Source organism: Poecilia reticulata, linkage group LG6 (genome assembly GCF_000633615.1).
Source record: "Poecilia reticulata strain Guanapo linkage group LG6, Guppy_female_1.0+MT, whole genome shotgun sequence".
Lineage (NCBI taxonomy): Eukaryota > Metazoa > Chordata > Actinopteri > Cyprinodontiformes > Poeciliidae > Poecilia > Poecilia reticulata.
In genome coordinates, this window is record NC_024336.1 from 414,797 (window position 1) to 429,571 (window position 14,775).

General features: G+C 40.6%; 2 protein-coding genes across 3 annotated transcripts in view; one reads left to right on the forward strand and one right to left on the reverse strand.

Moving 5' to 3' along the window:
* Positions 1-187: 187 nt before the first annotated feature.
* Positions 188-12,919, forward strand: afg3l1 (AFG3-like AAA ATPase 1). 2 transcript variants are annotated; one of them, XM_008410673.2, is made up of 15 exons: positions 188-438; positions 2,255-2,348; positions 5,039-5,136; positions 5,885-6,106; positions 6,265-6,389; positions 7,140-7,407; positions 7,492-7,629; positions 7,710-7,863; positions 7,941-8,048; positions 8,271-8,396; positions 8,620-8,730; positions 8,897-9,012; positions 10,337-10,537; positions 10,657-10,865; positions 11,760-11,886. In XM_008410673.2, exons 1-15 carry the CDS (start codon positions 337-339, stop codon positions 11,791-11,793), a joined length of 2,106 nt encoding a protein of 701 aa, XP_008408895.1. In that variant the 5' UTR covers positions 188-336; the 3' UTR covers positions 11,794-11,886. The 2 variants fall into 2 exon arrangements, with proteins under 2 accessions (XP_008408895.1, XP_008408894.1); XM_008410672.2 differs by having other exon boundaries at positions 189-438; positions 10,657-10,851; positions 11,760-12,919.
* A 686-nt stretch (positions 12,920-13,605) lies between these two features.
* Positions 13,606-14,775, reverse strand: part of LOC103465652 (voltage-dependent calcium channel subunit alpha-2/delta-4-like) — a 60,050-nt gene continuing 58,880 nt past the window's right edge. The window contains 3 exon segments of the mRNA XM_017305137.1: positions 13,606-14,111; positions 14,251-14,333; positions 14,523-14,638. Coding sequence (XP_017160626.1) covers positions 14,010-14,111; positions 14,251-14,333; positions 14,523-14,638 — 301 coding nt within the window. The 3' untranslated portion in view covers positions 13,606-14,009.

The following is a 14,775-nucleotide window of genomic DNA, read 5'->3' on the forward strand; positions in this document are numbered from 1 at the left end:
TGTAATAAAGCGATAATAAATACATAAAACCAGCTTAAAATATATTAATCTGTAGACACTATTAATTTTTTTGGGGAAAATTCTTCAGTTTATATATAATTTAGATGCAAATATGTATATTTGTTACCGATTAACTCTGTTACCGATTGCAAATATTTTTTCACAGGCATTGAAAGAGAAAGTCTTTATTGGGCTTCGATCATCCTCCTGTTGACATTTCTTACCAAACCTCACTTGTAAGCACAACATGTTGGCGCTAGAGTGTTGGAGGTAACGTAGCAAAACAGAATACTGTAATTTCTGAAAGCTAGAATCTTTTCYGGGGCCACAGAAAGGATGTCTCAGATGCTGAGACTTCTCTCGGCGGCTGTTTTGCCTCTCTGCCGGGCCGGAGGAGCCCGAGGACGCACACTGGGTTCAGGAAGCCTCGCGGTTCGGGTAGGTAACTGCTGACTGTTTCCCATTCTCTGCTGTAAGCACCAGTGTGATCCCTTCAGGGACACTTCAAGAGTTAAATGGACACATTTTACTGTAACACAGCTTAATCGAAACATAATGTTGCGTAAGAACAACATTCCTAAATTGAATATTAGGCTAGATTTAGCAGGTTATCTAAAAGCATTTGTATCTTGTTCTACGATTCGACCTCAGCTGTATTTTTTTAAGCTCAAGTTTTCACTTCACGTGTTTAATCAACAGTTAATATTTAGTTTTCATATCTACTCGATTATAATATCAAAAACTGATGCTTTGTTCTGGATTTAGCCGTTTCAGGTTTTGATCAAAGGTTTTAAAACGAGGCTGAAGACGACATCCGATTAGCAGCTTCATATTCGGCACTAAAGGGCTATTCCGCTGCATTTACAAAACCGAGACAACCTTTAAGCAGTTAGTTTAAAATCTAACATATAGAGAATGCTCAAACGTGAAGTGGGTTGTGTTACAATAATTAGAGRTTACATTAAGCAGTTYTTTTTATTTGAGAAACGTCAGTAGTATTGTGAAAATACATACGAAGATTCTACAACCATTTACCTCTCAGACCACCTTTCATGGGGTCCCGCTTAAAATATCAACTAAATGTAGTTTTTGAGGACGTCAAGTTTGCTGTGATTAGGATCGAAGTATGGTGGAAACATTACATCAGCCACTCAGAGATGCAGCCTCATGCTGTGAAACAGCTGAATAATAAGTTCAGCATGAACTGAACTTATAATTGAAGTTCAGTTCGATAATAGACTGAACTTTAAAGCATTGTTTAATTACTAGAATCAAATGATAATATATCTAACTTTGAAACTGTTTATCTGTGTTCTGTATATAAACTTAAAGGTTACAACCTTTAAGTTACAAACTTAAAGGTTGTAACCTCAGTGCTCTTTTCTAAAGAGCGTTGAGGTTACATTTGTTTGACAGTTTTATTTGTCGCTATATAAATAAAATAAAGTAGTTGATTTAAATGGCTTTATAGATAGATCCTGTCTCGTGGAGAAGCTGTGTCACAGAAGGGTTAAAAGGTTAGTCCTCACAAAAAAACAGCAGAAAAAAAAGAAAACAAGGATGGGTGAGATAGTTTCTGTCCTGTTAATTGAAACAGGTTAATGCCAGAAAGGTGAATTAATAATCACTATACAGAGCAAAGCTCACTGAATATACTTAACATCCATTTTGCTTCTCTGCTGATCAGTGACATTAAGGGTTATTAGACTCTATCAAAGAATTGTTCTGGGAGAACAGCGAACAATATTTTGGACTTAGCTTAGCCTAGGGGTGGGCAATCCTGGTCCTGGAGGGCCAGTGTCCTGCAACTCTTGGATGTCTCCCTGGTCCAACACACTTGAAACCAACAGCTGAATCACCTCTTAAGTGCAGTCAGGTTCTCCAGAGTCCTGCTAATGACCTCATTATTTGACTCAGGTGTGTCGAAGTTGAGACGCATCTAAAAGTTGCAGGAGACCGGCCCTCGAGGCCTGGAGTTGCCCACCCCTGGCCTCTGGAGAGTCCAGAACTTATCCTAACTTTTTTTTGGATGAAAACATTTAAGCAATTATAAATTAGAATAAAGGTTGCTGAAGGTTATTAAAACAATGACACAGCAGATTAGTGCTGCAATCAAGGCAAAATCCCAACCAAAACAAATATATCCTTTCCTCAAACTGTGTAAACTCTTGAGGTGCTTCTATCGGAGTCTTTGTGGTTCCTGGTGGTAGAGTCTTGTATCTGCTGTGTTCTGATGTTGTCTTTTTTTTTTCAGGACTGTAGTTTTTTCAGTCAAAGTCAAGCTAATTTCTTGTCTCGTCAAAGAGCCTGGTTAGCTAAGCGACGTGTCTATTCCACCGAGCCAAAAGGTGAGAGCTGCTGGATATGATCATCTGCTCGATTTTTATTTGAAACTTTTTGTAAAGCTTTTTATTACTTTTATATGCAAAACAATTTTTAYTATGAAAACTACTGAATTKAATAACTTGCATAAATCCGACTTTTGAGTSTACTCATTTTTCTGAGTGTTGAGTTGGACCTTTGAGAGACCTGTTCTCACTGTCATTAGTCTGCTCTGTCCATTCCACAACCAAAGTAAGACAATTTAATTTTCAGGCCACCATTCTCCTGGATACATCCAAATGCAAATTTCAGTCAAACTTAATGAAATTTGCAAGTTTAGATTCTTTTAGATTATAATCTAAAAGATTTAGATGATGTCAGAAGGGTGTGGGATGGGTATAGGGTAACAGGTTTTTATGTTTTAATTGTCTTTTATTGGTATTTATAAAAACCCTTTTCTGTAAATAGCATAGATCGCAAAGTTTTATGTTTTTTTTTTTAATGTAAAGTTGTGTGAATGAGGGTCTGCAGATGGAAATTAACTCGAGAGCCTGTTACATAGCATCTTTTCATTTTTTTTTTACTAATACTCCTTGTCAAACAAAATCACTGAAACAAACCGGGAGCAGATTGCTCATCATATTATGTAAAATTGACTTTTTTTGAGCTTCGTGTTATGTTATTCCCTCATCAAAAACATACCTGGAATGTCGCCTCGATTCTTTCATGCATGTTTGATCCTTTTGGTGATCCTTTAATCTCCCATGGCAACCATTTTGCTCCTTCAGATTAGCCAGCAGCAATTGGCAGACATCTGATAGAACTGCTCTCCTGCTGAGCTCATTATAGGAGCTACTTCTCAGAGCAACACTAGGAAACATTTTTGTTAAAGGGTTAATAGAGGAGCCATGTTGTGATGACTTCCTGAAGGCGGAATTACAGAAAGAGTAGAAGTTTCTTAAAGATATATATACAGGTCCTTCTCAAAAAATTAGCATATTGTGATAAAGTTAATTATTTTCCATAATGTAATGATAAAAATTAAACTGTCATATATTTTAGATTCATTGAACACCAACTGAAATATTTCAGGTCTTTTATTGTTTTAATACCGATGATTTTGGCATACAGCTCATGAAAACCCCAAATCCCTGTCACAAAAAAATTAGCATATCATGAAAAGGTTCTCTGAACGAGTAATTAACCTGATCATCTGAATCAACAAAGTAACTCTAAACACCTGCAAAAGATTCCTGAGGCTTTTAAAAACTCCCAGCCTGGTTCATTACTCAAAACCGCAATCATGGGTAAGACTGCTGACCTGACTGCTGTCCAGAAGGCCATCATTGACACCCTCAAGCAAGAGGGTAAGACACAGAAATAAATTTCTGAACGAATAGGCTGTTCCCAGAGAGCTGTATCAAGGCACCTCAGTGGGAAGGAAAAAAATGTGGCAGAAAATGCTGCACAATGAGAAGAGGTGACCGGACCCTGAGGAAGATTGTGGAGAAGGACGGATTCCAGACCTTGGGGGACCTGCGGAAGCAGTGGACCGAGTCTGGAGTAGAAACATCCAGAGCCACCGTACACAGGCATGTGCAGGAAATGAGCTACAAGTGCTGCATTCCCCAGGTCAAAGGTCAAGCCACTTTTGAACCACAAACAGCGGCAGAAGCGCCTGACCTGGGCTACAGAGAAGCAGCACTGGACTGTTGCTCAGTGGTCCAAAGTACTTTTTTCGGATGAAAGCAAATTTTGCATGTCATTCGGAAATCAAGGTGCCAGAGTCTGGAGGACGACTGGGGAGAAGAAAATGCCAAAACGCCAGAAGTCCAGTGTCAAGTACCCAGAGTCAGTGATGGTCTGGGGAGCCATGTCAGCTGCTGGTGTTGGTCCACTGTGTTTGATCAAGGACAGGGTCAATGCAGCAGCTATCAGGAGATTTTGGAGCACTTCATGCTTTCATCTGCTGAAAAACTTTATGGAGATGAAGATTTCATTTTTCAGCACAACCTGGCACCTGCTCACAGTGCCAAAACCACTGACCATGGTATTACTGACCATGGTATTACTGTGCTTAATTGGCCTGCCAACTCTCCTGACCTGAATCCCATAGAGAATCTGTGGGTTAATGTGAAGAGAAAGTTGAGAGACGCAAGACCCAAAACTCTGGATGAGTAGCCCACTATCAACGAAGCTTCAAGCTTTGATAGTGGGCCTCCATAACACCTCAGCAGTGCCACAGGCTGATTGCCTCCATGCCACGCCATATTGAAGGCTGCAAAATGATTCCTGACCAAGCATTGAGTGCATAACTGAACATAATTATTTGAAGGTTGACATTTTTGGTATTAAAACACTTTTTTTTATTGGTCAGATGAAATATGCAAATTTTTTGAGACGGGGATTTTGGGTTTTCATGAGTTGTATGCCTAAATCATCAGTATTAAAACAATAAAAGACCTAAAATATTTCAGTTGGTGTGCAATGAATCTAAAATATATGACAGTTTAATTTTTATCATTGCATTATGGAAAATAATGAACTTTATCACAATATGCTAATTTTTTGAGAAGGACCTGTATAGCTATATTATAACACAAAGGAGAGTTTGCAGTGAAATATTTGTAGGCTCTTATATTTTAGTATTTCCAATCATCATCATGGAAAGAAGTGYCTCTTAGTGGTGCAATAAATCTTCTTGTCGGCATTTCAGATGGAAAAGGAGGAGCACCAGCAGGAGGCGGAGGAGGACGACCAGGAGGAGGCAAGAGAGGAGGTGGAAGGAAAGACTGGTGGAGTCGGATGCAGAAGGTTTGTCAGGAAAAATTAAGCCATGAAGATCCAACAGTAAATGATAATATTTGTAAACTTTGCAGATTGTTCTATCCTTTTGATAAAATGTAGAAAATTATAAAAATAAGCTAACTGCTGGTGGTGCAGGTGATTGCAGAGTTTCTCCCTGTTGGTTAAGAGTAGCGTGAGGGTCATTTTATACAGATGAAGTAGCACCTGCACAAGTCTTCCCTTCTGCATCTTAAAAAAAAGATGTTTTGCTTTGGAATTGTTGGGAATGGAAATCCCGATCAATGAATCATAATTTGTATTGACACATGGAGCATAAAATCAGCCAAGAAAAGCATTCAGACTTTACTTCTTTTATTCACTTTCAGCGCTGAAAGGAGACGCTTTAACCATTACATTCGAGAAGAGTTTCTAAAAAAGTCTGTGCAGCGTCTGAGGAGGAGGAGGAGGGTAGCTGATTATATGGACTGAAGACACTCCCTGAAATCACACCAGGTCTCTGTGGCCTGAGAAAACGTTTCTTTTTCGTGAGAAATGGACCTTAGTGTCTAACAGAATCAAACATGTAACTCTTTACTATGGACCTTTGTCAAACAGCGTGACTCTTTCTTAACCTTGGTAAAGTGTCTCAACAGAATCTAGTGGGAAAACTGTAAGATGTCAAACGATGTGTGTCTTGTGGGTTATTTTATTTTTGCCCAGTGCCAATAATAGCCTCAGATCATCTTTATTTGGTGCTGGATGTGTCTGTTTTCAGGGTGACTTCCCCTGGGATGAGAAGGATTTCCGCTACATGATGCTTACTGCTGCTGGAGTCAGCTCAGCGYTGTTCTACTTCTACTTCCGAGACACGGGCCGAGAGATCAGCTGGAAGGACTTTGTGCACCGCTACCTGGGCAGAGGCCTGGTGGAGCGGTTGGAGGTGGTTAACAAACAGTTCGTCAGAGTCATCCTGGTACCAGGAGCGGATGCTGAGGGGGTGAGGGGATGATGATATCAATGGTTGTTGCAACACAGCAAAACAAATACATAAAAGTAGTTATTATCAATTCCTTTGATTTAGCATTGAACAGTCATTTTCTAGTTAACCTGCTTCTGTTTCAGACCATTACATTCAGTCCTTTCTGTGTTCCTCAGAGTTACGTGTGGTTCAACATCGGCAGCGTTGATACATTTGAAAGGAATCTTGAGGCTGCACACATGGAACTGGGCCTGGAGCCATCACACCGGGCCGCTGTCATCTACAGCTCTGAGAGTGACGGGTGAGTTTAATCCTTCAACACCCAAAGAACAGAGTTTGATCTTCACTAYGGAGGAAAAAATAAGAATCACAATTTATTTGGTCAATATAAAAAAAAAAGATGACTCATTAAGTTTGAAGCACACTGGGCTGTAGAGGTAACGGTTCACATCAGCATGCCCACCTGGAAATATCTGTAAAACTGGCTTTTATTTCAGTTATTCCTTCTATGAGTTAATCTGAATTTCAAGTCAAAATAAATATAAGTTGTAAAATACGCTTGTCGGACAAGATGGTTGTTCTTTGGTGGGTTAACATCACAGGAAGTACAAAAAACAAATACAGATTTGCCAAAATTTTAATCTTCATTTATGTATCAATATCAAATCGATACATAAATGTATCGATTTGATATCAGCACTGGTGGTCATTGCAAAGTTTGGAACAACTTATTGTGAAAGTAAATTCAAGATTTATCTGATTCCATCCACATGCAAAAATATAGAAAAAGCTCGTTCATCCAGGGCTTTTAGTGTAAGAGAAGTTCATAAGCTGGTTGCTAAGCCACATGATTACATTTGGCTTTCCAACAAAGTTGCTTTATATTCTGCGTATTGGTGAATCAGCTGAGCAATAAACAGGTCTGTTGACGTTTCTGCACCATCTCTGAATGTTTTAGTCACTTGAACGATATTATTATTCTTAGGTTTTATATTGCTGCATTGAAATGTTACAATATATTTCAGTAGATTTTTTTCTTGCATCCTTACAGCTCCTTCTTGATGAGCATGATTCCTACTCTGTTGCTGATTGGCTTTCTGCTGTTCACACTGCGGCGTGGACCAATAGGAGGAGGCRTTGGTGGAGGAAGGAGCCCCTTCAGCATGAGTGAGTCGACAGCCAAGATGATGAAGGACAACATAGATGTCAAGTTCAAGGATGTGGCTGGCTGTGAGGAAGCAAAGCTGGAGATCCTGGAGTTTGTGAACTTTCTGAAAAACCCACAGCAGTACCAGGACCTGGGAGCCAAGATCCCCAAGGTGAGAGCAGCCAGGCCTGTCAGAAGGGAAGTCCCCCGTCCTCGTTCTTCRGGTGACAGTCGGTTGATGAGTGTGTTTTTGYAGGGTGCCGTTCTGTCTGGACCTCCTGGCACAGGAAAGACTCTGCTGGCCAAAGCCACAGCAGGAGAGGCCAATGTCCCCTTCATCACGGTCAATGGCTCCGAGTTCCTGGAGATGTTTGTCGGGGTCGGTCCAGCCAGGGTGAGTGGAATAGGCCCCACTGTCATCCAGTTCAGTGCTTCTCAGGAAATGAGAGTTGAACTAACACGGCTTCTGTGAAGGTGAGGGACATGTTTGCCATGGCGAGGAAAAATGCGCCATGCATCCTCTTCATTGATGAGATTGATGCTGTGGGGAGGAAGAGAGGAGGAGGAAACTTTGGGGGTCAGAGTGAACAGGAGAACACATTAAACCAGCTGCTGGTGGAGATGGACGGTACAACCACATTCTGTTTTTGAGCCTGCTGCATTTTTTTTCTCTCTTTTTTTTAATTTTGTTCTTCTGTTTCTCAGGTTTTAACACAGCCACTAATGTAGTGGTCCTCGCTGGAACCAATAGGCCGGATATCCTGGACCCCGCTCTGATGAGACCAGGACGCTTTGATAGACAGATTTACATTGGTACACTCAGTCTTTATGTTTACTGCAGCTCACAGTTTGTGTGGGAATCTGGTTAAACATCAGGATTTTATGGAAAGCTGACCTGTAAAACCAGATCACTGAAAATATTCAAGGTGGACATCAGCTTGTCTGCCTCAGAGGACATGTGTTTGGAAGACCAGAGTGCTCATGTACAAATACTTGATGTACATCACTCATGGTTTTTTTCCCTCCTCCTCTCAGGTCCTCCAGACATCAAAGGCAGGGCTTCCATCTTCAAAGTTCACCTGCGACCAATCAAACTGGATCCCAGTCTGGATAAGGACGCACTAGCAAGGAAAATGGCAGCTGCCACACCAGGATTCACTGGTGTGTAACATCTACTTGATTTATGTGAAGCTATGATTTTGTTGTCCTTGAGCTTTTTCATGACAGATGAAATTKAACTACTTTGCGATAGCTGTGAAGTAAATCTCTAAATGTTAAAGACAATTATATAGAAATTGCATTCATCAACATTATTGACAAATAGACTGATATATTCAATCCAGACTATGATGCTGTTTGGTATTTCTTTTTGTCAATGAATCAGGTGCTGACATTGCTAATGTGTGTAATGAAGCAGCTTTGATAGCTGCCAGGCACCTGAGCCCCGCCGTCAACCCAAAGCACTTTGAGCAGGCGATCGACCGTGTCATCGGAGGTTAGTCATCAATTTTAGCTGCATTGCTGGCTTTTTTTTTCACATTGCAAGTGAAAATCCTGTGTCTTATGACATAAAATAGAAATGGCTAACAGATGGACTGAAAAGAACATTTACTATACAGTATATTTTATATTCATGTTTCACATTATCTGCCTGTGTTCAGGCCTGGAGAAGAAGACTCAGGTCCTGCAGCCGATGGAGAAGAAGACGGTGGCATACCATGAAGCCGGCCACGCCATCGTGGGCTGGTTTCTACAGCACGCCGACCCGCTGCTCAAAGTATGGAGTCTGAACATGGCAACAAAATCAACTTCACATTACATGCCAATATTAAATGTAGACTGAGGAGTTTGTCAGAAATGTCTATTCAGAGTAAGTACAGACTGTTATAGAAACCAAACTGAACTCAATAATTAACCAGAAAGAAAATAAAACCAGCAGAATCATCATCCAGCAATGCAAGAGTGATGCTGTTCATCTAGTCATTAGAAAATCAGTTTCTCTGTGTAGCCATGGCGGAAAGCACTTAAAATGGATGCTATGGCTAGAAAAATATTGGATAAATCCAGTCTATTTACCAGGCAGTCTACTATAATGTTACTAACAATAAATCTGATGGACCACTTGCTGCATTTAAGGCGGTATTCTTTGGTGTTTCAACACACATGTACACGAACACTAGGTCTTAGAAAGAATGGGATTTTTGTATGGGTTAGAGAAGAACTCTTAAAACTGTTGGCTTCCAAATAAACGGACAGCAATAAACATAAACCACCCCAAAACTTAATTTCATGCTAAAAATAGGAGCTGATATTGGTTCTTGTAATGCTCTTTAAAGACATTGACCTAGTTTCTGTTTTGCAAGTCCAGTTGCAGCTCAGGTGGTCTGGCAACCAAATAATTGTGAGGTGATTGTCAGTACACCACTTGGAAGTGGTGTACTCCTGGAAATGGCTGCACCTGATCATCAGCTAATGGGTTTTAGTAATTATACAAAGTTTTCTATTTAGAAAAATGAAAGCATGCCATGACCTCCTGGACAGCAACAGTTGGACATGCGTGTATTCAGGAACCAAACCAGTGGAGGAGGAMGTTGTGGGTTCTCTCCATCAAGTAGAGCTGGAGGTTTTGGCGAAGGGGCAAAGATATCTGGGGTGAGAGGGTGTTTAGTTTTTGTCTGATGGAACAGATATAAAAGAGTAGCAGAGTTTGTTCTGGGTCATTCCTATGATATGGAAGAATGTCTTTCACAAGGAAAGCCTCAAATTCACATTAAAATCTTTTACTTTGCACAGGAGATTGTCATGAATCCCTGGTGTAGTTTTGCAAACATTGGTGTAGAACACATGTTTTGTGTTGTAGGTCTGTCTATGGCTAGATGATTTTCACAATATTCCAATTCCAAGACAAAACAATTGAGAGTGCCTCATGTAACTGGACAGTTGCTGCTACTGCAATGTAAATACATTGCAGTAATGTAATGTATTGCAATGTGYACAATGCARTACAATGTAACGTATRCATTGTACTGCAGTAGCATTATTGCTACTGCAGTACAATGCATTGCTACTGTCCAGTTACATGAGCCTTGCCTTGTTTTCAGGTGTCCATCATTCCACGCGGGAAGGGTTTGGGTTACGCTCAGTACCTGCCCAGAGAGCAGTACCTCTACACCAGAGAGCAGCTGTTTGACAGGATGTGCATGATGCTGGGAGGGCGTGTGGCCGAGCAGGTCTTCTTTGGCCGGATAACCACCGGAGCTCAGGATGATTTGAAGAAGGTCACACAGTCGGCCTATGCGCAGGTACACACATGCACACACATACACACACGCACGCACACACACTTGCTGGGTCCAAGTAATATGGAGGAAGGGGACTCTTTGTTGAGTTGTGACACTTCTCTCTGTTTGCTGATGTTCAGGTGGTGCAGTTTGGGATGAGTGACAAGGTGGGGCAGGTGTCATTTGACCTGCCCCGGCAGGGTGAGATGGTCCTGGAGAAGCCTTACAGCGAGGCGACAGCTGAGCTCATTGATGAGGAGGTCAGAGGACTGGTGGATCGAGCGTATGAGCGCACCCTGCAGCTGATCACCAACAAGAGGGACCAAGTGGACAAGGCGAGAACTTTTATGTGAGATGTTTATCAGGTGGCACAGGGAACAGGAGGGAGTTCAGGGTTGTTCCCTATGTTTAAAGAGGTAGTATTATGTATTTTTAGGCACATAGTGTCATATTATATCTATCAGGTTACTGTGTTAACTTCAGTTAACTGTATATATCAAACTGAAACGGCAATTTCGTTGTCTTTCTAACAATGCCAATAAATTCTTCTGATTCTGAAACATAACTTAGAAGAAATTTGACTTCACAGTTTGGCACCTTGAAATTGGGCCTCTGTCTCTTTAAGAAGCTGATACTCTTAATGACACTGCACCTTCATCATGTTGTCACAATGAAGCGCCTTCATGATTCTTTTTACAACTGTTATGAGTATTTGACTGACAGGTAGTTCATAAGATGAGCTTGACTGATGCAAAATTCCATTAGGTGTTTGTTAATTGCTGCTGCTGCTAGTCTGGAGGAGTTTTTACTCTCCCTCACAAGTGGTCTGTGAGGGAGAGTAAAGCCTGGTGGGTTACCAGGCTTATAGTACACTGGGGTAAACTCTGACATAAATACTAGCTGTTGAAAGACATTGGAAAAGTTTAGATTTTTCCACCAAAGGGGTTCYAATGCTTAGAAAGATATTGTTACTTTGTTCTTACCTGGTTTGATTTTGAATATAATATCTTAATGAGCAGCTCTAAGTGAGACTGAACCACTGGGTTTAAATGTTCCCATCTTCAGTGCTGCCTGTCATTAAACCTGCCAGTTTATATGATAGTTGGCTACCCGGTGTAGATGTTTGTGGGTAGGATTGATACAGAGACTGTCTTTGTCGTCATGCTGAAATTTCTAGATTCCCACAGGCGGGTGGATTTATTGAATTGAGCTAATTTATGTTCATCCTCTGTGTTATCCTCAGGTGGGGAAGCGCTTGCTTGAGAAGGAGGTTCTAGACAAAGCAGACATGGTAGAGCTGCTGGGTCCTCGGCCATTCCAGGAGAAGTCAACCTACGAGGAGTTTGTGGAGGGGACGGGGAGCTTTGAGGAAGACACGAGCCTTCCAGATGGCCTCAGGGACTGGAACCAGCAGAGAGGAGGGGAGGCGGAGGAGACAGACCCAACCCAGGACAGACAGCAGGCAGTGTAGGATATGAGGAACCTGGAGAAAACTCAACCAGCTGGACAGAAATACATGAAGCCGCTGACTCTGTTTCTCTCTGCCTGACTGTGTGGTCCCCCACTGGCAACTGTTCAGATTGGATCATATATATATATATATATATATTAGCCTAGGCTAATCAGAGAGCTGTGGAGCTAACTGTCAACTAACTGTAAACTATTTCTCTTCAGAGAGGAATATTCTCTACAGCGCCTTAAGATTYCYCGTCTCTAGATTCTGCCACATTTAACTACGCCGGGACAGAACAGAGAGAACATGATGATTTCTTTATTTATTCTTTTACAAAATGTCTGTCCTCCTCATAACGAGGAAGAAATACTCGACTTGAGGAATGTTTATGCGGCCAAACAAGGCTGAAATGTTTTTAGAAATAAATCAGATGTTTTTTAATTTACCTGGAACAACTCGTCTGACCGTTCTGCTTCACAACACAGCAATTTTCATTTGCATTTTACCTCAGCTTGGACTTACCATAAGGATATTTTAATTATATAAACTCTGCGATAATGACTGAGAAGGTTTTTTTTTTTGTAGACCACTGTTGCAAAATAAAAAGAATAAAGTTTGGTTTTCTGAAATTAAGCATGTTTTACTAAGTCATAAAAGACAGTCACATGTGCCTGTAGACTTTACTTTCAGGTAGAACAGTCACACCACATTCTGCTTAGCAGAAGAAACCTGCTTTATTCTGTGTTGTCTGTAGTTTCAGTGGTTTTCAAGGTGTGACGCAATTTTGTTAACCTTGTTTTGGTTAATAAGGTTAACCAGAACTTAACTTTGTTTTAGTTAAGTTTAGTCATTCTATCTTGGCTATCTCTAATGTCATCTGCAACTTGTAAATGTGATTGTGTTGAGGACGCATCGATGTGGTTGGAAATGGAAAAGTTTTCTGACTCTGACCTTGTTCAGACGTATTCTTTTTGTAGCATCTCAGATACAGTTACATCCTCAGACCATGGTTGACCATGGAATCAGCAGAGTTGTGCTTTTGAATTATTGCAGCTACAAAAAATCTCACTACTTGGAGAGACTTTGATTATGGGAGAGATGGCCACAGTGTCACTTGACAGTACCCTTCATTGGGTTGCTAATCCCTTCACAATTTACATAACATCCTGTTATCACTGCAATCCAGCCTTTAATATAATATATATTAATKACTGTCTCAAAATATCAGTTAAGGTTGAAAGAAACTCCAGCAAACACAGGACCTACTAGGTAATTTAATGCCGTAGTTGCTAGCTGAGTTTACAGCTAGCAACTATGAGATTATTTCTGACTCATCCTGTTGGTGCTAAAATAGCTTTTTCTGTCAATAGCTCTGTTGGCATTTTTTATAGGTTCAACTCAAGGAAGTCCACAGGTATATGCTGATACATTGATACTCCGTTGTGTTTTGGGTCCTGAGTGTTTCATGAATTAATAAAAACAAATTCTAACAAATAAATAGAACTTTAAAAGACTTTTAGAAAGCTTTGTAATATTTAAAAAGGTTACAAAGAAAAGCAAAAGGAAATRAATCATGACTAGAGACTTTTGCAGTGGTGTGTTCCTGGTAACCTCTGACAAACTAAACTTTTGAAAACATGTTTAAAAGTGCATCTTTATTTTCGACAAAGATCTTTTTTTTACAATGAATCTCAACGCATACACAACATTTCTGTATGAAAAAGCTACAAGAATGCTACATCTCTTAGTACAATGGCAATATACCTGCACGCTGAAGCTGCACTTCTTAAACCTGACCAGCAGGAGGCAACAACTTCCCCCGCAACGAGTCAGCTCAGGAGACTCGGTTGCTGTTTCTGCTTCTATATATTTTTKATCCGATATTACTTATTTCAGAAAATATTCTAAATTGAATTAAGCAAAAAATATTACAAATAAAAAATTAAATAGTCCTATATACCGGTAGCAGAGAAAAACAGAATGCTTGTTTSWAACTGTTTTCTTGTCTTCYGGTGGTGGATGGGTTCTTTTTTCCCTGGTTTATGTTAACTGGAGAAGGAGMACYGRGAAAAACAGAGATGCAGCAAAGAGACGAAGGGACATGGAGATGGCAGATGCTCCTCCACAGTCCTTAGCATCCTCCTGGTGGACCAATCACACATTTTGACATTTTGTWAAAAAAAAATTAGCTAAAACATGCCCAGATTTTACCTACATAGTTGCTCAGCACTTAAAAATATAATCCTGCAACRACATTAAAATGTTCATTCTTAGCGCTGACCTTTGGGTGGTAGGAGTGGCAGGACTGTGGACGCCTTCGCACCTTCTGAGATTTCATCCTGTTGCACTTCACAGTTGCATTATGTTTACAGATATTAAGGACAGATATGCACACACACACAGGGCCGGTGCTGAGCAGATCTCTGGGTACAGCAGCAGCTACTGACAAGATGGTAGAGACTTCTGTTATTTAATTTTTTTTTCTTTTTCCAAGACCTGAACAGAATGTATGCATTTAGTTGGGAGACATTTTGTTGAACAGTAGAAGGATATATTTAATTTCCTTTGGCTGCAGCAGGATGGGTCCAAACTGACGGGAGCAGTCACAGGAGGCTTGTGTCACAACCAGAACCAAGTTACTGTCAGGAACCTGCTGCACCACAAACATCCTGAAACACATGATGTCAAAGGTCAAAACCAAACAGTTTTGAAGGGAAATCCACTGAATTGTGAGTTAAGAATTAAATTGGTCCAGGCTTAACTCACAATAATTTGATGGGACATCATGGGACAATAATCAACTTTT